Source organism: Bubalus bubalis, chromosome 18 (assembly GCF_019923935.1).
Source record: "Bubalus bubalis isolate 160015118507 breed Murrah chromosome 18, NDDB_SH_1, whole genome shotgun sequence".
Taxonomy (NCBI): Eukaryota; Metazoa; Chordata; class Mammalia; order Artiodactyla; family Bovidae; genus Bubalus; species Bubalus bubalis.
Genome location: NC_059174.1, coordinates 36,519,430 through 36,542,049, shown reverse-complemented (window position 1 = coordinate 36,542,049; position 22,620 = coordinate 36,519,430). Strand labels below are relative to the sequence as shown.

The window sequence follows — 22,620 nt, the reverse complement described above, 5'->3', positions numbered from 1 at the left end:
GGCCCCTCACCTCCCCCAGGAACGCTTGGCTTCCCTTCACAAAGCACCTTTATTCTCCTCCGGCCTGAACCTGAAGTTGTTCAGTGTTCTGTGGGCGCCTGTCTGGGGAGGTGGGGCTGGGGGCGAGGTGGTGAGAGAGAAGGGGAGACAGGAGAAAGAAAGAAAGAAGCAGGGTTGGGGAGGCTGACTCCAGGCCTTGAGGGTCACTGTTTACATTAGAGCCCCCCAGCCCCTGCCTAATTCTGCTGTGGGGTCCCTGGGGCTAGGCTGCAGCGGCCCGAGAGTTCTCATATCCTGCAGGGAAGGGGGTGCTGTCAAAGACTCTTCAGAGTGAAATAAAACAAGCATTGTTCCCTGCTTGCTTTCTCTCTTTCTGTTGTTTTTTTTTTTCTTCTTCTTCTTCTTCTTCTCTCTCGCCGAAGCATTTTTATTTCACTTACTAAAATTTAATCGCTATGTTAGGGGGATCAAGTTCTCAGTGCAGACTTCGGGCTGCCTGGCTGGCCCCGTCTGGGGCCGATGGAGCCACACACGGGCAGGAGAATGAATGGAGCTCAGTCTCAGCTTGAGAAAACATTGGTAGAACTCAACGGCCAACGAAACCCCTTCCACCCCCAGCTGAAATGACAGAGCAACTTTCTTTCCGAGGTGGTGGCGACACAGGCCTCTCTTCCAAATCAAGTTGCAACAAAGACGTTTAAGTCTGGAAACCACAGGTCCCTTGATGGAACGGAGTCACCTTTCAGCAAAGGCAGGGTGAGACTGCTCCAAGGTGTGGGACGCTAGGCTGTCCTCAATTTGGAGCATGTTGCCCTCAACCTTACGCTTGTCACCACAATTCAGATTTGTCTGATGGTTACTGGGGGGAAAAAAACACCTCCCAAATTCACAGAGGTTTTTTTTTTTTTGGTGTGTGTGTGTGGAGGTGGGGAAATGAGGGGAGTCAGCATCTCATAAAATCCAAGCTCCTCTGACTTTTTCGTAGCTATACTCGGCAACGAAGGAAAGCAACCACCTTGTGAAACACACATGCGCTTCAGATAATGAAGCCAAACAGAAAGCAGTGGGTGAGCACTGAGCTAGAGCAATGAACGTCCTTGCAAAAGGGAAGGACTACAGGAAAGATTATTTCAAGAAATTAAAAGCAGCAGAATTTGATGTAATTTTTGGTGGTGGGTTTTTTTTTTTTTTTTTTGCTTATTTTTCTGTGTTTTTGTTATTGTTTATTTTGTTTTGTTTTCAGAGTAAACAAATGATCTGCAAAGCATCCAGGAGCTCTGATGGGAAATTAGCTCCCAACTGGTACCAACCAGGCTTCAGTGGGCTTACAGTCATCTCCTGTCTAATTCTACAAATCAATACACCAAAAGGTCTTTCCTCACAGCCTCTGTGACCTGTACTGAACTAGAAATGAAAAATGTGTGGGGCTTCCCTGTTGGCACAGTGGTTAAGACACTGCAATTCCAATGCAGGGGGCATGGGTGTGATCCCTAGTCAGGAAACTAAGACCCCGCATACTGCACGCTACAGCATAAATAAGTAAATAAAGTTAAAAAAAAAATGTTTACAGGCCCCTTTCTTAGGCTTTGCCTTCTTTTAATGTCAGAAACTTTACACGATGTTAACTCTTTCTCATCCAGGTGGTTTTTCTGACAAATGCCTTTGGTATGCTCTCATTCTCATCCTATTAGATCACCCCCTCCCCAGCACGGGGTCAGGGGGAGAGAGAGAGGAAGGGAGAGAAGCCAGAGACTGATAAACATGAGCAAATATATGAAACGGGTCAGTGGAAGCTGACACTCGTGATTTTACCTCTTAACAGTTAAAGCAAAGCACTTGATTATTTCAGATATTTCTTCCCTAATGTATACAGTACAACTTGAAATATGTTTAGAGGAGATGAAAGAAGCCAAGGAGACATTAAAAAAATTAAAATCTATATTTGCTGGCCAGCAAACCCAAACCCCAAAATCCCATGTCTGCAATGAGCCAATCACCTGCCCCTTCTCTTCTTCTTCCACACCTTCCCCTGAAACAAGAGATCGCAAGTGCTACCTGGAGCACAGCCGGGAGAGCACAGAGGGGTGTGGGGAGACTGCTGGCAGAAGGGGGACCCTGGGGTGTGCCAGTGACCCCAAGAGACCAAGATAGCTTCCTTTATTATCAGGAAGAGAAAGGAACGCTGTTGAATGATTTTCCTGGTAACCGTCCCTGGGTGGGGAGAACTGGGGTGCAGGCCATGAGCCAGAGGGCTCATGTGAGTTCAAGTTCCTCAGGGACTGAGCGATAATTTCCAGTAATATTTTAAGATACCAACTCAGAAATAAAGAATGTCTAGCAAATACAGCCGAGGGCAAGACAAATTCTGGGGAGAGCACAGAGGTTACAGTGTGGAAGGCAGGCTCCTTTCTTTTCTTTTTTTTAAAGGATGCAACCAGTAGGCGCAGAAAAAACCTCAGGTGGCTTGAGAATTTGATCCAAGGGACTCTTTACAGAGTAAGAAACACTGTTTCTGCATAGAGCACTTTTGCGTCACACGTTAGCAGCCACAGAGTGATGTGTTTCGGTCTTGCTGACACTGGCTGTTCTCCTCTGATTATTAGGGGAGGATTCATGTGGCAGAGGAGGAGGAGGAGTGGCCACAGAAATGGCAGCAGGCTGCGAGCAGGGTCCTTTTGCAATTAGAAGATGCACAGGAACAGGCTGGGCTTGCTCTGTGGACGGCAGCAAGACCACGAAAACAGATGGCAAAGCAAGACAGCATGGGTCAAACACAAGTGTGCATGTGATGATCACAAGTAACAAAGGCACTCTGGAGCATCAGGAGAGGGAAACGTGTCAGAAATAAGGGACCGAGGGACTTCCCTGGTGGTCCAGTGGCTAAGACTCCATGCTCCCAAGGCAGGGGCCCAGGTTCCATCCCTGATCAAGGAACTAGATCCCACATGCCACAACTAAAGAACCCGCAAGCCACAACAAAGACTGAAGATCCTGCATGCTGCAACTGAGACCTGGTGCAGCCAAAATAAATAAATATTTTTTTTAAAAAAAGAATGATCGGGACTTCCCTGGTGGTCCAGTGGTTAAGACTCTGTGCTCCCAATGCAGGAGGCCCGGGTTCAATCCCTGGTCAGAGAGCTAGATCCCATATGCTTAATTAATTAATTTTTAAAAAGAAGTAAAGGAACAGTAACAGAGAGATAGAAAAAGGTGTGTGTTGAGGCTGGAAGGAATTGCAGGAGGCTGCCATCTGGGATTCCCTAGACTTCCCACGTCAAACTGTATAGTTCATGTTCTCTGCAGGGCAGCAAAGAAGAATGAGGTCTGGTTTTGGCCCAGGAGCGTCAGCAGCAGCAGCAGGGGCGGAGGAGGAGGAGAGGGGGGAGGGGAAGCGCTGCTACAGTATCAGTTCTTAAGTCTTCCGAGTCAAACCCTGGGTCAAGGCCAAACCCCAGAATAACTCTATGAAAGCGACTCTTCTTCCTTGTAACCAGGACATGGCACCACAGCAAACAAGACGGGTAAACCAATTCCAAAGAGGAGGGAAGTCAACAGAGAGACATTGAGAGCTGACCCAAAAAAAAGAGGCCTGCCCATTTTTCAACATGAGTCTTGTTTCAGGGAGAAAAGGGCATCATCACTCCATCTAGAACCCTCCCAGATCCCCAGCCACGCTGAGGAAACCGTGTTAGAGGACTCAGAACGGACTTTTTTATTTTAAGCACTGAACTTTTACTTTCAGGGGACACTCCAAGTCAAAGTTCTACCTCTGCAGGCCCAGAACGGTGTTGCTGAAATGAGAGAGGCAGGCGAGGGGGATGAGGCCTCCAAAAGCACAAGCAGACGTGAGCTCCAGAATCTTCCCTTTCACACACCAAACATCTGGGCCAACCGACAGAACCCACTCGGTGTGTGGGAAGGGAAGCGGGAGAAGGAGCCCTTCAATGGATTTTTCTTTTTCAATTTGAGAAAGTGGGTAAGCAGGGAGACAAAACTATGCAAGGCTCCTAAAATGCGTCCTTGTCTCTAAGTCAAAGGACAAAGCTGCTCAGACCATCCCAGTTTTGCAGCCACGACCACCCAAAGAAATGGCAGGGAAAGTCCTTGGGGCCAACTCAAGAGGAATCATTTCTGAAATGCAGGGAAGGGTCAGAGTCCACCCAGTTTTGAAACATGCCAGAACGTGATACCCAGCATATGTAGAGGGGCTGTGGAGTGGGCAGCCAGATGCCCAGCAGTATAGATGCTGAACTCGGTACACACCACGGGGCGCGGGTGTAGACAGACATCAAGCTGACCTTGGAGGCAACTCAATGTGACAAACAGCAGACTTTCTGCTCATTCATACTAAGCAAACACTATATGGTGAGCAGTCAGCCCCCACGAACAAAAGAAGTAACAAGCCAGCCAAGGGCAATGTCTTATGGTTGATGCGGTGGCTCATGCTTTGGGTGAACAGAGAAAGAGGTGGAAATGATGGCAAAGCTGATGATGAATGCTATTCAGTTAACTGGAATTACAGGTTTTCTGAGCACTTAGACATGAGTTGTAGGGTTGAAGTTCAATTCAAATAGAAATAATGTTTGTTAAACATGGTAATATCATAGACCAGCTCAACAAGTTTCCAACCTCCAGTATACCACACCTCGTACAGGTTCCATATTACAGATCCCAAGCTTCAAATTCAAGAGGCTCAGAGAAAATGCAATCAGAGTTACAACTTGAGAATCCCACCTCTCTGTCAAAGAGGCTCCCCACCAGGCACTGGGTTGCTGGGAAGGGCTCCAGTGAGACAGAGACCCAGGAAGGAAAGTTCCTAAAGGGACACAGGACCACAAAACTCTGAATCCTGGACTAGAAAATTTTAATGTTATTCTGAAGGTAATGGCCACAGAAGGTTTTGAACCAGTGATCAATTCAGAGCAAAGCCCCCTTTCCTTAAACCCTCCACAGCGATTTTTTTAAAAAGTGACAAAATGACAGTGATATTTGAAGACAGCTCTGCTCAAAACAGCACAGATCAGAGAGATGCCAGCAAAGAGACAATCCCAAGGCTGCCTTCACCTTCCAGGTGGGAGGAGAAGGGGAAAATCAACAATCAGAGAGAAGAAAGTTGATCTAGACCGGTGGATCCATACAATTTTTCTGTAAACAGCCATAAAAAAACTATTTTAGACTTTATGGGCCACCTGGTCTCTGTTGCGGCTACTCAGCTCTGTCACTGCAGCACAAAAGCAGCCACAGTCAAAACCTTGACTACCGAGTGTACATGTGTTCCAATAAAACTTTAATTTACAAAACCAGATGGGGGCCAATTTGGTCCAGAGGCCATAGTTTGCCCATCCCCAGATCCAGGCGAACATTCAAGTCCCTCCAGCTTTTAGAATCTGTCAGATACTAGTTATATCTCATAAAACCATTCTTGTGTTCATTTTCGAGGAAATTACTGTAAGTGTATCTTCTAGGGCCAGTGTGTTAAGAGACCTTTTTATGCTGAAATAAAAACTCAGAGAGTTTCAATATCAAAAAAAAAAAAAAAAAAAGAATCTGTCAGATAATAAAGATCTGAAAAGGTGAGGTATGGGAGAGGTCACAGTGACCTTCAGGTCTCAAGGCAGGATAAATGGACCTGGATGGAAGGACCGGAAGAGAAATCCAGTCTCAGAAGGAAGATGGGAAATTCGGTTACAGACACAGGTACTGAGCCCATAAATACAGAAGCTAGACACTGAGTCACTAAGTTAGAAATGCCGGAGTTTTGAGGAATTTCATTGTAATGAGTAAAATCTCCAGGGTCAGAGCACTGACATTTCTACCCACCATTTTCCCTACTCAACCGAACAGGTGGAAGGAGAATGTGTGAAGCTGCCTGTTTCACAGCGCCAGGAGGCTCGCCCTCCGCCCTGCGGCCGGCCCCCGCGTCTCACCTGGTAGAGGAACCTTTGGCTGAAGTGCTGCATGGCGCCCTGGAGCTGGTTGCGTTGGGACTGCCACTGCTCGTAGTTCCGCACGTACTCGGCTGTGGGGCGCTGCCATGTGGTGGTCCGGGTGTTGTGGTCCACATAGTAGAACCTGCCGCGGGGGTCTGTGCGTTTCTCCCAGCTGAAAACATCAAGCTCCGCGTGAACACGGTGACCACCTCACCCCTAGGCTCACATAGAGAAATTGGGCAGGCTGGCAAGGAGGATGGCGAGGAAAGGTCTGGTGTAGGGTCTGGCCCAGGAGCTTGGTTGCTCCAGGGAGGCAGAGCCAGGTAGGACCCAGTCACGGACGCTTTGGGGGCCAGGATGATTCTAACAGACATCTGTGGTTGCCCCTGCAGCAACCAATCTCAATCTTTTTTTTTTTTTTTTTAACATTTAAAGATTTTTTTTTAATGTGAACTTTTTTTAAAGTCTTTATTGAATTTGATACAAGATTGCCTCTGTTGCTTATGTTCTGGGTTTTTGACCATGAGGCCTGTGGGATCTTAGCTTCCTGACCAGGAATCAAACCCACACGCCCTGCACTGGAAGGTGAAGTCTTAACCACTGGACCACCAGGGAAGCCCCAACCAGTCTCTTCTACCAACAGGCCCTGGATTCCATGTCAGAGATCCAAGTGGCTCTGGGGCAGCCGACTATACTCCTGACCCTGGAGTTGAATGGCTGACTGGACCGGGAGTGGGCATGTGACCTATGTCGAACCAATCAGGGTGAATCTCATAATTTTTAGTACTTACAGTGGGAAAAATGTAGTCTTCCTTGCCAGATGTGATTGAGAAAGCATGCAGTGCTGGGACTGGCTAACATCCTGGACCCAAACACAATATGAAGTTGACCCAGTGGATGGCAGAGCAGAAAAATGGAGGAAAAAAGCCAGTCCCCTGGGGATACCATTTGAACCATTGGATCATGGTTCCCTTGAAACCAGGATCTATGTCTAGAATTTTCAGGATCATGAGACAGTGAAATCTCTTCATTATTCAAGCCAATTTAGATCCAAATTTTTCTTCCTTGCAACTGAAACTGTCCTGACATAAGATGCCAGCAAAAATATATTGACTGGTCATAGGAAGAGTTGGTGCAAAAGACAGCAGGACTCTCCATGTTATCTTTAGTGAGGAAGCAATCTTCCAAAGTTGGCGCTAAAATATTCACGGGCAAGGCAGGGCTAGAACAGAGAGTGAAAATTCTCAGCTGTGCTTGGTAGGTGTAGCTTGATTTCCACATATATGGTGAAGAAGTGATCAAAAGAAAGTAAGAAAGAGAGCTCTGCAGGGTGAGAGAAACGTTTTACATTTTGATGGAGTGTGCGTGACATGAATGTATGCATTTGCCAAAACTCAGTGAACTGCATAACAGAGATATGTTTATCTCACTGTGCATAAATTATATTTCAATTTTTAAAAAATGAATTTAAATCTAATGAAGCCTCCACATCTAATGACCAGTTTGCCAGGAAAGATAAGGAATAAAGGAGCATGTATAACACAACACCAGGAATCACAATCAGCCACATTCATTATGTGAGAATTTCTACAAGACAGATGTCCAACATTGTCAACAAATATATAGTTTAAAAAAAAAAAAAAAGAAAAGGTTAAAGGAACTTACAGATTAAGAGAGACTTATGAGATTATCAGCCAAAAGCAATGTGTTGATCTTGAGTTTGGATCTGATTCAAACAAAGCAAGTGTGAAAATGTTTTTAAGACAATCGGGGGGAATGGAACACAGACTGCACATGACATGAGGTAACAGAAGTCCTGCTAATTATGTTGGGATAATGGTATTCTGATTTTTTTTTTTTAATCTCATCTATTAGAGGCGTATGTGGTGTATTTATAGATCAAAGGATAGGATGACTGGGACTTGCTGGACAATTCATCAGTTGCCTCCCCTAAAGAGTGGGAGGTCAGATGAAACAAAATCTTACTAACTGTTAGAACCAGGCCATGGTTACAAGGGAGTTATTGTACTATTCTCTCAAATTTGGTGTATGCCTGAATTTTCCATTATAAGTCTGAAATGAGAAGGGGGAGAAAAGGAGTTTCAAGAAGATAAGATGGAGATACTACTGAAGAAAACAGGATTCACCCAGTGAAAAAAGGAACCCACAATGGATCACACTGGATGATTCCAAAGTGTCAGAGGGTCTCTGTTCCCTGACTACCTTCTCACACCATCTCTGAATTCTGATCTTACTCACAAGATTATAATGCTTTGGGCTGACTGATACTTTCATCAGCTTTCAGGGTTAGCCTCCTAGCTGACTTTTGCTGCCACCTCTTCAATGATTCTTTCAAACTGAAAGGCTCCCTAAAATTGGCTTCTCTTCACCTCCCAAGGCCCGTTCCTGGATTGTGCATGGATTCCGCCTGCTGGACTGCCTTGCTTTCATGATCAGCCATCACTCTGGATTCACCTAAACACCATCATTCTCGCCCCACACCTGAATCTTCCACAGTCTTCCTTCCATCAGTCCACCACCCAGGAATGCAACCACACCATCATTCCTGACTTTCCCTTTCTCACTGATGTCAGTAAGCCGCTCAGCCTCAGGGCTTCTTTTTATTTTGTCTCCCTGTCCTTGACTTTCCATTTTCATGTCCAAGTATCCTTGAATGAACCTTCCCATGCAATCCAGCCCATAAACTACCATCAGGGTAACCCCAGCAGACTGACCCTTTATGAAATGCTGGAGTCAAACTGTCAAATTAGTATTTAAGGCTCACAATAGCCTGGAACCTTCCCACCTTTCTCATAAATTCTCCCAACTGGTGATCTTTATTTATTTTTAGTTGTTAGCAAAGGAATCATGTATCTATAGTTTGAAACACAAACAGTACTACAGGAGAGACAATGAAATCCAGTGTCTCCTGCCCTCTTCCCCATTGCTGAATTCTGCTTCCCGGGGGCAACAATTACCTTCAACTCTTGATTGTATCTTCTAAATAAATGCTTACTCCATAATTTCTTGATTTCTGCCAAGTCAGAGATTACTATGGACTTGCCACTCTCAAAGCTGAAGAATTAGTTCTTGTACCCTACCAGCTAACACACACAAAGCTCTCTCCTTTCCTGTCCTCCAAATTTAGAAAAGCATCATTAAATCAATATTTGGGGTTTGGATTATAACTTTCTAGAATACTATACATACACATCCTTACTTGTACAACTTTTTCTTTTTCTCTAGAGTTAAGAACTGCATGTTTTATTCAGCTTGGACTTCAAGGACCTGCCACTAATTCAGCCCCAGACTCTTGACAGGGCAGGTGCCACCAGGGTCACTTAACTCTTGGCCTCATCTGTCCAGCACCCTTTGTCTGGGGCAGAAAGTTGTTCTCCAGGCCTGCTCTACATTCCTGTCCTAAGTCATCCTCCTTCATCTTCCTCATGGCCCCTGAGCTGAGTCAGTCTCCTGTGTCCTGCATCTCACGATTTCTTTCTCTGTTTCTTCTTGTCTGGTGGAAGGAAACAGCTAGGAGTTTCTGAGAGAGGATGGACCAAAGTTAATTTTTTGAAACCCTGCATATCTGATGATGGCTTTATATCAATCCTCCTGAGTGCTAACATGTCTAAAAGCTGATTTCTGAATTTGCTCACTTGTTTCACTTGAAGATCCTCAAATATCATGATCTATAGTTTTCTCCCCTTAGACTGGTCACTGAAAGAAAGTGAAAGGGAAAATCCCTCAGTCGTGTCTGACTCTTTGTGACCCCATGGACTATACAGTCCATAGGATTCTCCAGGCCAGAATACTGGAGTGGGTAGCCATTCCCTTCTCCAAGGGATCTTCCCAACCCAGGGGTCAAACCCAGGTCTCCCTCACTGCAGGCAGATTCTTTACCAACTGAACCACCTGTCACTACCCCAGCAAAAAAAAAAAAAAAAACAACAACTTTCCAATCTTTTCCCTGAGGATAGCATTCTCACTTAATCCCTTTTTCCTGAGTTCATCTCTGCCTTCAGCTATGACCATGTTCGCCACACTGGTTCTATTCTACCAGGAACTTCTTATACTAGCAGCAGCCATGTGGTTGCATGTGTGTGTGTGTGCACACATGTGTGTGGCAGGAGGTTGTGAGTGATGGCTGACAACCTAGGAATCTAGCTGCTCCCTGCACAAGTTTTAAACTTCAGGTATTTAGTCTCATTACACATAACACATTCACATACACATACCCCGTATGTCCCTGAAGGCTGAGGCTTTCTAGGGCTCCATGGTGCAGACTGGCTGTCTTTTGGGTGGAAACCCCACACTGGAAGCTTGGGTTTCAGCTTTCTCAGTTCTACCAGCAACTAAACTTTGATTACAATCTCCCATATGCTTTTTCTCCTCTTCCATGCCTTTATCATTATACTTTTTTAAATAACTTTTATTGCCATTTTAGTGGGTTTCCAAGAAGAAATGGAAATAAACATGTTTGATCCATATGTTTAACTAGAAGTCCTCTGCATTGGTGAATTTCTGTCTGTCAAACAGCATAATCACACCCTTGATAGCAGGTGAAATCTTACACAGAATTACAATTGATAAAAACAGAGCAGCAGTTGGAGGCCCTTTCATGCTGTTTGATTCCAGGGGGCAACTGTACCAAACCCTAGGACCTTACTAGACATACTTTGATCATCTCTGTTTCACACAAACCCTCCACTCCACCAAAACTGCTCCATGTATCATTCCCTAAATGCGCTTTTCACATTCACACTGTTTCCCTAACCTGGATCACCTTCCTCTTTTCACGGAAGTCCACCCCTAGCCTTTCTTAAAGCCCAAGTTGGAGTCCTCTGTGACAGTGGTCCCCAATACCATGCTCTATAGTGCCTATTCCCCCTGCTCACCTCTGGTCTGAGAACCACCTAAGAGTGTCTGAAGACAAATCATTGCACTCATATGAATTACCAGGTCCAACACTTTTTGCTCCTGGATAAAATGACTGGTTGCTTTTTTTTTTAACTGAGATCTAATTGACATGTAACATATGAGGTTTAAGTTTTATCTTTACAACATAAAGATTCAATATTTGTATATATTGCAAAACAATCACCACAGTAAGTGTAGTTAACATTTGTCGCTGCACCTGGTTACAATTCTTTTTTCCTGTGATGAGAACTTTTAAGATCTACTCTCTTCAGTTCAGTTCAGTTCAGTCGCTCAGTCGTGTCCGACTCTTTGCAACCCCATGTATCACAGCACACCAGGCCTCCCTGTCCATCACCAACTCCCGGAGTTCACTCAAACTAACGTCCATCGAGTTGGTGATGCCATCCAGCCATCTCATCGTCTGTCGTCCCCTTTTCCTCCTGCCCCCAATCCCTCCCAGCATCAGAGTCTTTTCCAATGAGTCAACCCTTCACATGAGGTGACCAAAGTACTGGAGTTTCAGCTTTAGCATCATTCCTTCCAAAGAACACCCAGGGCTGATCTCCTTCAGAATGGACTGGTTGGATCTCCTTGCAGTCTAAGGGACTCTCAAGAGTCTTCTCCAACACATCAATTCTTCGGCGCTCAGCTTTCTTCACAGTCCAACTCTCACATCCATACATGACCACTGGAAAAACCATAGCCTTGACTAGACAGACCTTTGTTGGCAAAGTAATGTCTCTGCTTTTCAATATGCTATCTAGGTTGGTCATAACTTTCCTTCCAAGGAGTAAGTGTCTTTTAATTTCATGGCTGCAGTCACCATCTGCAGTGATTTTGGAGCCCAGAAAAATAAAGTCTGACACTGTTTCTACTGTTTCCCCATCTATTTCCCATGAAGTGATGGAACCAGATGCCATGATCTTCGTTTTCTGAATGTTGAGCTTTAAGCCAACCTTTTCACTCTCCTCTTTCACTTTCATCAAGAGGCTCTTTAGTTCCTCTTCACTTTCTGCCATAAGGGTGGTGTCATCTGCTATTCTCTTAGTGAAGTGAACTCGCTCAGTCGTGTCTGACTCTTTGCGACCCTGTGGACTGCAGCCCACCAGGCTCCTCTGTCCATGGGATTCTCCAGGCAAGAATACTGGAGTGGGTTGCCATTTCCTTCTCCAGGGGATCTTCCCAACCCAGGGATCGAACCCAAGTCTCCCACATGGCAGGCAGGTGCTTTATCCTCTGAGCCATCGGGGAACACATATGGTATTATTAAGTGGCAAGAGCTTTTGTAAGCTATGAACAAGTTAGGACAATATGTATTTCAACCTTTATTCTAACTGGAATAATGATTCTCAATGTGAGGATAAAACATGTAAACGACTGGTCTTTATACAAGAGTCCCATGGGTCAGACAGAGGGGACAGACAATAAAGTGAAGCTTTCGGCTCAGTCTCGCTCCTGGATGACTAGGACTGCTGATACAATGCAATGGCTCCATCTGTAGTTTCAAGATTGCTCGCACCATGGCAATTCTTCCTAGAGCAGAACTTCTCCCATAAATTAGCAATGAAAGCTTGAGCATTCTGTTCTCTCCAGGTTCCCTATTACATCATAGAACTAAGTGCCAGGAGTTCAAAGGGCCTAAAGCTCAGGAAGAACTCATGGGCTATAGAGGGCACAGAGCTGAGCCAATAAAACATTACAGGGCTTTCCTGGTGGTCCAGTGGTTAAGAATCCACCTTGCAATGCAGGAGACCAATTTGATCCCTGTCCAGGAAGATCCCACATGCCACAGAGCAACTAAGCCCTCACATCACAAGTACGGAGCCCTCATGCTGCAACTACTGAAGCCCGAGCACCTAGAGCCTGTGCCCCACAAGAGTAGCCCACGCCCGTCACAACTAGAGAAAGCCCACACACAACAAAGACCCAGCACAGCCAAGAATAAATAAATGAATCTTTTTCTTAAAATATCATTGTAACTCTCTCGAAAATAAGAAAGCTGGCTCTAGTATCCCACCTCAACACTTAAACAAGAGTAAATCCTCAGCCATTCTTAGAAGACACTATTAAATATCTTCATTTAGATATCATCATACGTTCACCAGGTCAAGGCTTCCGTAACTTATAAACCAGAGAGGTTAAGAGGCAAGCAACCAGCACACTTAAAGAGTTTTATGTGCTGTAAACACACAAAGTACAAGTGTGCAACACATCCTGTTAAAAGTTGATGATTAATTTGTGAGACAACTGGAGAAATCTGACTACTGACTGGCTATTTGATGGTAGTAGGTAAACACTTAAAAATACAGTGGTTTTACTTTTAAAAGAGACATTTTTTAGACATGTATACTGAAATTTGGATGAAATAATATGATGTCTGGGATTTGCTTCAAAATAATCTAAGATGGGGTGGGGGAGGGGTGAACGAGGATGACAGAGCAGGAGTTAGCATATGTCTTCTACGAAGGGTTGCAAAGTAAATATTTTAGTCTTTGCTGGCTATACAGTCTGTGTCACAATTACTCAACTCTCCCAATGAGCACGAGAGCAGTCATGGACCGTAAGTAAACAAATGAGAGGGGCTATGTTCCAATAAAACTTCATTTATGAAAACAGGTGGCAGGTGGATTTTGCCAACAGGTCCACAGTTTGCCAACTCCTGGTAATGAAACAAGGATGGCCTTGAGATGATAATTACTGCAGCTAGGTGTTGAGAGTGTGGGGATTCTTTGTGCACATTTGAAAACTTCAATATGAATATTTCTAGAATTTCCATAATAAAATGTTTAATCTTTTTTCTAAGAAGTCAACGTTTAACTTTGGTAAGTTCCTTGGACTTTAAATCAAAGGAGAAAACAGGGACTTCCCTGGTGGTCCAGTGGTTAAGAAGCCGGCTTGCAATGCAAGGGATGCAGGCTTGATCCCTGATTGGGGAACTAAGATCCCACATGCCGTGGAACAACTGAGCCTGCGCACTACAAGTAGAGAGTCTATGTGCTGCAACGAAAGATCCCGCGTGACACACCTAAGACCTGACACAACCAGATAAATAAATAGTAGAAAAAATAAAATAAACGAGGTTTTCTTCGTTTAAGAAAAGCGAAGGGGGGGGCTTGAGAACTAAGGATGGTGGATTACGAGTGTGACTTCCACAAGGACAAGGAAGGAAAGGAAAACACAAGCATTCTACTAGGGAAACTGAAAGTAAAAGCAGTCCATGCATGGAAACCTGTAGGACTGGGAAATGGGGTGGTATTTGCCCAGCACACGCCTGACAGGTGAACAAACCAGAGCACAGGGCTCTCCCTGCCCACTCTGAAAGCCTCTCGCTCCACCAGCTTCAGAAGAGGAAGTCAGTGTTCATGTTCTGCATAGGAGGCCTTCATAGCTACTCTACTGGTGATTCTTTCCTGAGAGCAGAATACATTCCCTTTCAAAAGCTCTCAGGACTGGGAGACACATGTGGAAAGAACTTTCTGTCCCTGGCAGGCAGGGAACCAAACCCTTTCTCCTTGAACTTGGACAGTCTTCCCTTACTTGGAAGCCTCACTTATCCTCGGGTTTTGGAGAACTTAGCTGCGTTCTCACAAAGCCCAGCCGAATGCCGCAGCACACTGTCTCCGGGGGCTGGCGGGACGCAGGGTGCTGCGAAACTCATCAACACCCTCTCTATCTTGGCTTCCTTGTGCACTCTATTCCCCCCATAGATGCTCTAAATATCCTAGTATGTCCTAAGAAATGAGAACAGAATTAAAGTGGGTAGGAAAAGCAGTCAAAGGACCCAGAATAAATGTCCCTAAACTTTGCTACATCTGCTGAAACTGAAAACTGCACTCTATAGGTTATTTCTGCAGGTGAAATGTCTGAAGCCACTGAGAGACCAATGGCTTCAGAGGCCTCCCAAGTCCTCCTTCCTCCAGAACCCAACAGCCATGGGGGTCTGAATATCACTTAAGAAAGCCCAGGGCCAGGGGATTACGTTGGTGGTCCAGTAGCTAAGACTCCATGCTCCCAATGCAGGGGGCCCGAGTTCGATCCCTGGGCACAGAACTAGATCCCACGTGATACACCTAAAAGATCCCACATGCACCAGAAAGGTCGAAGATCCTGCATGTCACAACAAAGACCCAGTGCAGTTAAATAAATAAATAAGAAAGAAAAGAACTCCCATGGCCAAGGCAACAAATGGAGGGAGAAGGGAAAGTGCAATGAGAGAGCAGAGACCACAGAAGAGCAGGACTATGGGAGGAGGGGAAAAGAGACAGAGAAAGGAGGAGAGTGGGGGAAATTGAGAGATGATTGTGGCAGAGTGGTGGAGAAGCCGATAGGGGACTCTTGGTGCCAGTTCTAGAGCCTCAGGGCTCATTGGTCCAAGTCTTACCCTGGAGGAAGAGGCCGCTCCCAGGTGGTGGTCTTGGTGTTATGGTCAACATAATAGACACGCCCGTTGGGGAGCTCTCGCTGCTCCCATCTGCAAAATAAAGTCAAGGGAGGCATGAGACATGCTGGCGAAAGGCATAAGTCCTGGTTCAATGGGGTCCTTCACTACTGATGTGGCTAATTTGACAGAAAACATCAAAGACAACATGCAAAACCAACCCACTGGTCAGACCAGCTCCACGCCATCCCTGATAATGGGACCCATGCCTGCTTCTAGAGAAAACTACGAGAACTCCCCTTTATGGACTCAAGGTTATTAGATATCCCACAGTTAGTGCTAAATTCCCCTACATAACCCCTATGAATCTACATTCCCATGGATTTTTCCAAATCACTGTTTACTGGCCATTTGGGGACCAAAGGTCCTTTTAGGGAGGTAATGAAAGCTGAAGACTCTTTCTCTCCATGCACTTACCAACAAAAATGTGTGCAGTTTCTGGGATTCACAGACCCCCACACCTAAAGTTCACCCATGGACTCTCCAACCCTTGCAACCTGTTACCTCTTAACGTCACAAATTATACAATTCCCCTTGTTCTCCTAGCATCATATATATTCAAGATCACATTTCTTTTTAAGATACAGGACTCATTTACAGAGGGTCTTTAAAAGAGATCTGGATGAACCAAGAAACACAGCAAACTGCTATTTATTGGCTTTTCCACCCCTGTCTCTGTGTGTGGGTGCTAAGGGTGGCTCATCTGTGCCAATGGCAGAAAGACAAGGTAGCAGATGATCCAAACAGTGGATCCAAAGGCAAAATCACTACAAAACAGAGAAAAGGACCACCCATCCCCATACTCCTGTTATTCCCACACTCAACACAGTCTGACAGTAACTCCACTGACCCAGAATATAGTAACCGACATATAAGGGATGCAAAGATTTATCTTTGTTTATAAAATGATTACCATTTTATAAAGGATGCGAATGGTCCCTTCGTCTTTATGTTTTACACGGATTTTATCTACTTCTACTTTTGGGCACTTTCAAGAGGAAGGTGGACTTTACCAGGAAGCTAGTACAGTCAGTTCTGCTGAAATGCGTATTTTAAAGACATAGGTCTATGCCAATGTGATTTGATACTTAAGGGAACGTGAGCATGATGTGAATTTTGCGTTTGCTGTGCATGTATTTGTCTTCTAACCATACTATGAACACAGAAGACTTCCCCGGGCTGAACCCAGTATTGTAGGAACACAAAAAACCACACACATCTACCGGCTACCTCACTTTGGAGCGTGTTACATATCATACTCACCCACATCTGGTGTTACAACTCCTGTCTGAGTTCAGAAAACCCTCCTTGTACCACTTTAAGACAACACTCAACAAGCTCTAATCCTCAGGCATCTGCTTCCACAAGCAAACTGCAGGTCTTCTCGTGGAATCCTGCATCTTTATTGTAGTATTATCATCTCAACCCTTTAACATGTGTAAAACCGTGCTACTATGTTATTACATTCTTGTTTGTGTGTGTGTCACTGACAAATTTTTGTCTGTTGTGTCCTTAACCCATTTCTTCCCATAAACCCTGTGGTTTTTGTTGCATGATTTGGCAGCGGTGATTTCTAGGAACACATACGTTATAGCAGAGTTGACTGTATACTGAAACAAATGTCCTAACTTCTATCACTAAGCCTGCTGTATCTACTCAAATAGATATGAGCTTTATTTGATACTGTTTCTCACATCTGATCAATGGACACCACTGATGAGCCTCTCAGAGGCTAATTCAGATAGAGATACATGCAAGGTTTCCAAGGCAAAAATGGGAAGGGGTAATCATCACCCACAGAGCATCCACAATGAGTTGCAGGCTCCTGTTTTACCTCATCCAGTCCTGCCTCCATCCTTTAAGGTGGGACATGCCTTCATGAGCAAAGAAAGCGAGGCTCAGAGGGGCTAAATAAAACTCAGCTCAGACTCTCTAGCCTATGAGTTTTACCATGGACCCCTGAAAGGAAGAAAGGAAGGGCAAGTGGAACTTATATGGAACCCACAACCCAGCAGACAAGGTGCCGGGTGCCTTTCTTCCACCCACCCCAACGTGAACAGCTCTCCCTAGCACAGGAGTCTAGGTAGGGAGCCCTGCAGGATCATGACGACTGGGGAGACATTACAGTAAATCCACCTCATTCATTTCTAGGCTCCATTTTTAATTAGAAACCCCTGCTCAGATATCTATAGGAAGAGGCTACACACTTTGCACCATTAGGAGGCTTCCCCCGGGAGCACTGAGGTCTGCTTGTTCCACATTCCCTCCTCTCAAAAGGGATCCACTACTGGTTTGAGGACCAGAGTACTACAAACACGATTAAAATGCCCTCAAGGACACTTGTTCTCCTGGGTATTCCCGCTCCCTGGGGCTTCCCTGTAGCTCAGATGGTAAAGAATCTGCCTGTAAAGCAGGAGACCCAGGTTTGATCCCCAGGTCAGGAAGATGCCCTGGAGAAGGGAATGGCAACCCACTCCAGTATTCTTGCCTGGAGAAAACCCAAGGACAGAAGAGCCTGGTGAGCTACAGTCCACGGGGTTGCAAAGAGTTGGACATGACTGAGTGACTAACACTATATTATATGTTCCCACTCCAGCTTCTGGCTGAAGCGGTTACTGGTAACCTGGCCCAAGTGCCCTGGCTCCTCCCTGCTCTGGCAAAAGGAAGATCTATGCACTTTAGTTGGTATTTTATTAAAAGGCCAGAACTAAAAGATCCCCCATGCCGTAAATATAGACCCTGAGTGCTGCAACTAAGACCCGGCATAGCCAAATTAAAAAAAAAAAAAAGAAGAAGAAGAAGCAGTGGGGAGAATCTTCTGGCAAAAGTGATCAGGTGAAAAGACACACAGGGCGAAGTTAAAGCTCTTCTCCCTCTCAATGCCCTTTTGAATTAAAGATAAAAGAGTAACAGATATTGCAAGTTTCAAGAGGCTAGTGTCCCATCTCTGGGGATCAAGTAGGGACTTTTCAGCCACAAAGGAGGCTAACAGAATGATTTCACACCACCTCTTCAAATTCTTCCTGTCTGCTTGGTAATCAAGCAGCAAATTTGATACTCTCTTTGTTCATCTGAATTTGGAAATAAAGAAAGTCTTGAGAAAGATATTTGGCTTAAGGATAAGTACTGAAATATGGAAGCTCCTCAAGGCAAGGGTAGTAAACCACTCTTTCGTAACATTTGCTCCTAATAAAGATTTAAGGAGCCGAGAATTCCTCAGCATTTCCTAAGAAATTAGCTCTATCCTTCCTGTCCTTGGCAATTTCGTGGCACAAAAGCCCCAATAAAACAACTTTGCTCATTTTGAGGTCACTGTTTGGAAAACTGACCATAATAGGCAGGTGGGGCTTCCCTTGAATAAAGACAAAATACGTGGTATTGTAGTTGGAGAGAAAAGGTGCTAAAACACATTTTTCTTTATTTCAACAATTCTTTTGTTATAACTTTCATCTCGTAAGTGGTCTCAACTTCTGGCTTCTTTTCTATTTCATGTGAGGCAAGGAGAGAACTTTGGTTTTATTATACTCTGACTACTATTTTCATTTGAAGAAGGGACAGTTCTTAAAATTCCATGAAGTAAATGCCTTTAATTGACACAGTGGTCTTCCTGCACTGTCAGGAAGGAAATCGGCGTGAAGTCCTCTTTGCTTATATTTAAGAGTTATGGCTGCTCCTCCCAAGCCTAGACAAGACCTGTCTATCCTGTCTTTGATCCCAGTTGATCCTTAGAAATGAAAGGCTCTCTTTCAGACACTATTATTGCCCGGTGAATCTCAGTGTCCTTCTATGAACCCTCTCAATTGGCTTAGCTAGAAAAATACTTACCAAGAGGAATAAGACCTTTCTTCCATTACCTTTCTTTTTCTTTTTCTTTTTTTTTTTTTTTTTGATATCTACATTCTTCCTTTTAAAATTGGACTCCTGCTCGGATTAAATGTCCATGTGGGTCCTCCCTGATCTGTGACCTGGCCTAGCTGCTCTTCCTAGAGAACTCTCAACTCCTCCCTACCTGCACGGCTCCTCAGAATTCATACAAATCCCTCCCCTCCATTCCTGTGGCAGAGTCGGTCGATTCTATCGTCAATCAAATGAGCCTCCCGATTCTCCTCTCCCCTCTGTAGCTGCTGACCCACATAGATTAAGCCTTCTGACTGTCTTGGTTTGGTCTCCCCATGCCAAGAAAGTGATACTGGCAGCAATCTTTCATCAGTGCATCCCTGGCAGGGGTTAGGTTTCTGAACCTTATAAGCATCTTCTTCATGCTGAGATTAAAAGGCTTTTCAATGAAACTACCCATGGGTCTCGATACTGCATCCTGGTCACGTGGGTCACATCCTCTCCCACTGAATAGCTTCCTTTGATGCTCTCAGAAACAGTGTTCAAAAGCCCAAGTTCGATTCAGGTCCCTTCCCAACACATTGCTCCTTGGCCTTCAATGCGTAACATTCAGTTGGACCATGGACTACACAGGGTCTTTCTATTTGAAAGGACTTAAAAAACAGTCTTCAGTTTCAATTAATCTCTGTACTTTTTTAAAAAACCTAGATTCCCTTTGCTCCTATGGATTTTAACTGTCCTTTATTCAGTTTGTAATAGGGAAGAACACATCTGATTCCATATTAGATCTGTTTCTCTTGCTTTAAACTTTGTGTGCTTAGTCATGTTGGCTCTGCACCTATTGTAAAAGAATGTTACATATAGTCTGAAATATACAGGATAGCCCATTCTCAAGGTTCCAACCTTTAAGAGTCCATTCATATAAAAAGTTCCAGAACAGAGAATAATATTTGTCTTGTTGGAGGTTTATAGGAACATCGTGACCTGACCTATGTGGACAGCTGCAAGAACAAAGGATTCCAACACCAAGAAGTCTGCAACAACTAACCACGTCCTTTCCTCACCTTGCCTTTGGAAGTGCTTTGCTGAAACCCTCTGGGGAGTTTGGGATTTTAGGGGGCACAAGCCACCCATCTTCTGTACAGTTCTGCAATAAACCTTTCTCTGCCCTCCAAACCACAACGTTTAGGTATTGTCTGGCCTCACTGTGCATCAAACACACGACCTTGTGTTTGGTATTAATAACAAGTTGTATCTCTTCCATGCCCCAGTTCTGCCCCAAACCACCATCATTATTGAAAAGGTAAAGGCAGAAAATCTCAATTTCATTATTAGGATGGCATGCAATCATTTCTATGTTATCTGAAAGGAAATTGTCTGGTTACCTGAACCACATTTTCTTGTGGAAAGTTTCCTAAAAGGTCTTCAGGAAATCAGTTCTCAGTTACTTGCCGTTACAGTGTATATTCAACCATCCTGATTCACACACATCTTGGTCAGATTCCCGTAAGTTTGGACAGAATCACAGTTTCACCAAGAGTCAAATTAAATTGAGAAGGAATTTAAATCTGACAGTCCAAGTATTTTGGTTTAAGATCAGAGATGAATCACAAATTCTTACTAAGAGCATTATAAACTTGTATTTTTTATAATTTGTTAATAAATTTTATTAACACAAGCACTGGGCATTAGTGAAGCTGACTCTCATTCAAAATACACTCTCTTCATCAGCAAACAAAGTCCTACCAGAATACTTAGGTACCAGTAAACAAAAGATGCCTTGCTGGTTTACTTAGACACAAACTAAACTTCAGAAAAATATACTGAAAGTATTCAGGTATTCTTAAAGCTACCTATGTAGAGATTCAACTTCCCTCAGGCAAACATTACGGGAAATTCATATTTTCTTACGTTATGATCCTATAATAAATTTTAACTCTGAACCAAATCCCATTTATTCCCCAAGCTCTGGCCACTTCCTGGGTGAACCATAAGATTTATTTCCTCTGTAGGGACACTGTCAGACTGTTTTATGAATCAAAAATCTGTGTGCAATGGAACACATCTCCTTGCCACTGTTTTCATTGCTTCAGGAGGTCCTCTATAAACTGGGTAAGAAGTATGTTAAACTCAGACTTTCCCCCCAGAACCCTTCTTGAAACACTGAGCTTTCCTTTAAATCCAAGCACACTAACCCCCTTTTTAAAACTATCAACAACCAGCACTTTATGCCCTCTAAGCATAGTGGGGCACAGTAGTAGCTACTGAGGACTCTGAATTAAGGTCTGTTTTTCTCCTCCTTTTTCAACCATCCCTTTTTTTTTTTTTTTGACTTGGAGAAGTCCACACAGCCCTTCAATGGAAGATGACAACATTAAAAGATATGCTTTCACAGAGATGCAAGACAAGTCCTAGAGATGGTGTCTACTAAAAAAATAAAAACTTTTTTTAAAATCAAATTTGAAGATTTTAAAAATTGTAGATAAGTTTGGTAATGTAGGGAAATAGTCACTCTTAAAAAATAGTTGAAGAGGGCTTCCATGGTAGTTCAGTGGTAAAGAATCCACCTGCCAACGCAGGAGACAAGGGTTCAATCCCCGATCCGGGAAGATTCCACTTGCCATGGAGCAACTAAGCCCATGGGTCACAACTATTGAGCCTGTGCTCCAAAGCCCAGGCGTCACAACTACTGAGCCTACATGCTGCGACCACCGAAGCCCCCATGCCCGAGAGCCTGTGTTCCGCATCAGGAGAAGCCACTGCAATGAGAAGCCCACGTACAGCAACTAGAAAGTAGCCCCCACTCACCACAGCTAGAGAAAAGCTCAAACAGCAGTGAAGACCCAGTACAGACAAAAATAAATAAATAAAATCATTTTTAAAAAATTGTTGGAGAGTGTAGGACACATTGAGAAAGTAGCACTGACATATATCCACTATTGTGTAAACCAGGTAACTATCGGGAAGCGGCTTATAACACAGGAAGCCCTGCCCAGTGCTGTGATGACCTAGAGGGGTAGAACGGAGGGGGTGGGGGGTAAGGGGACTCAAGAGAGAGGAGAGAGATATATCATTATGACTGATTCGACTTTATGGAAGCAGAGACCACCACAACAATGCAAAACAATTATTCTCCAGTAAAAAAAAAAAGTTGGTGGGGGACTTCCTCGTGGTCCATTCATTAGGACTCCATGCTTCCAATGCAGGGGGAGCCGCTTCAATTCCTGGCTAAGGAACTAGGATCCTACAGGCTGCATAGCATGGCCAAAAAAAATTAAATTAAAAAAAATTTAAGTGTTTAAAAGACATAGTTGATAGGAGCAAAAATGGATATATATGCTCCCAAGGGCAGTTTTGCAACTTGGTTAAAAACTTCTCCTACATGAACATCCTTTAATTCAGCAATTCTACTTTGAAGATATAGCCTAAGGAAATAATTATGTGTCAAAGATTTAGCTGTAAGTGTATCTGTCACAGTATGTTGTAACATGTTACAGA

The 22,620-nt window shown here is 44.2% G+C and overlaps 1 protein-coding gene across 2 annotated transcripts in view; it reads right to left on the bottom strand.

Moving 5' to 3' along the window:
• Positions 1-22,620, bottom strand: part of WWP2 (WW domain containing E3 ubiquitin protein ligase 2) — a 144,072-nt gene that overhangs the window by 16,114 nt on the left and 105,338 nt on the right. For both annotated transcript variants that reach the window (XM_025268966.2, XM_025268965.2), the window contains 2 exons: positions 15,229-15,318; positions 5,928-6,102 (listed from right to left, as the gene is read on the bottom strand). In XM_025268966.2, the coding sequence (XP_025124751.1) occupies positions 5,928-6,102; positions 15,229-15,318 (265 nt within the window). The remainder of the gene's footprint in view (positions 1-5,927; positions 6,103-15,228; positions 15,319-22,620) is intronic.